At 40.0% G+C, this 832-nt stretch overlaps 1 protein-coding gene across 1 annotated transcript in view; it reads right to left on the minus strand.

The window, feature by feature from the left end:
* Window positions 1–3: 3 nt before the first annotated feature.
* The window catches only part of LOC107580132 (NADH dehydrogenase [ubiquinone] iron-sulfur protein 7, mitochondrial-like), a gene marked incomplete at both ends in the record, with an annotated part of 2,689 nt that continues 1,860 nt past the window's right edge, over window positions 4–832 (minus strand). Inside the window, 3 exons of the mRNA XM_016265874.1 lie at window positions 4–85; window positions 175–221; window positions 622–815. Coding sequence (XP_016121360.1) covers window positions 4–85; window positions 175–221; window positions 622–815 — 323 coding nt within the window. The remainder of the gene's footprint in view (window positions 86–174; window positions 222–621; window positions 816–832) is intronic.

The raw sequence follows: 832 nt of genomic DNA on the forward strand, positions 1-832 counted from the left end.
GACGTAGATGTCCACTGGAACGATGCGATCACAACCCCGGACCACTGAATAGGAGTAGTGATAGTAGCCACCACCGTTAGCACAGCTACCAGGAAGAGAGAAACAAGACAAAACATAATGAAGTATGATACAGATTAACTAGTTTGTCCTGATCAGCTTATTTGCGTTTCTCACCTTCCCATTGAAATTACATATCTGGGCTCTGGCATTTGGTCATACACCTGCCATTAACAAGACATTCGTGCAGAACATTATTACACTGAAGCATAAACAGAAATATTAAAGGGATAGTTCACAAAAAACAAATCTGTCATCATTTACTCACTCTGATGTCGTTTCAAACATGTACGAGTTTCTTTCTTCTTGTGAAGACAAAAGATGATATTTTAAAGAATGTTGGTAACAAAGCAGCCATTGACTTCCATAGTACGGAAAAAAACGTTTAGGTGTGGGTCATTCTTCAAAATATCTTCCTGTGTGTTCAGCAGAAGAAAGAAAATCATACAGGTTTGGAACGACTTGATGATCAGTAAATGATGACCATTTTAATTTTTGGGTGAACTGTTTTTTTAAACCTTTATATTAAAGGGTAGTTTATTAATATTGATATGGTGCAATTACCTTACGCAGTGCAGGAGCCATTTTGTTGGTTAATGTCCCTGCGACTATCATGACATCAGCCTGTCTGGGACTGGCTCTGAACACGACACCGAACCGATCCATGTCGTAACGAGGAGCCGCCATGTGCATCATCTCCACAGCACAACATGCTAGGCCAAAGGTCATGGGCCACAGGGAGCTCTGAAATACAAACATGTTACATTTTTAACTC

This window comes from Sinocyclocheilus grahami, unplaced genomic scaffold (assembly GCF_001515645.1).
Source record: "Sinocyclocheilus grahami isolate Dianchi unplaced genomic scaffold, SAMN03320097.WGS_v1.1 scaffold25238.1, whole genome shotgun sequence".
In the NCBI taxonomy this organism is placed as follows: domain Eukaryota; kingdom Metazoa; phylum Chordata; class Actinopteri; order Cypriniformes; family Cyprinidae; genus Sinocyclocheilus; species Sinocyclocheilus grahami.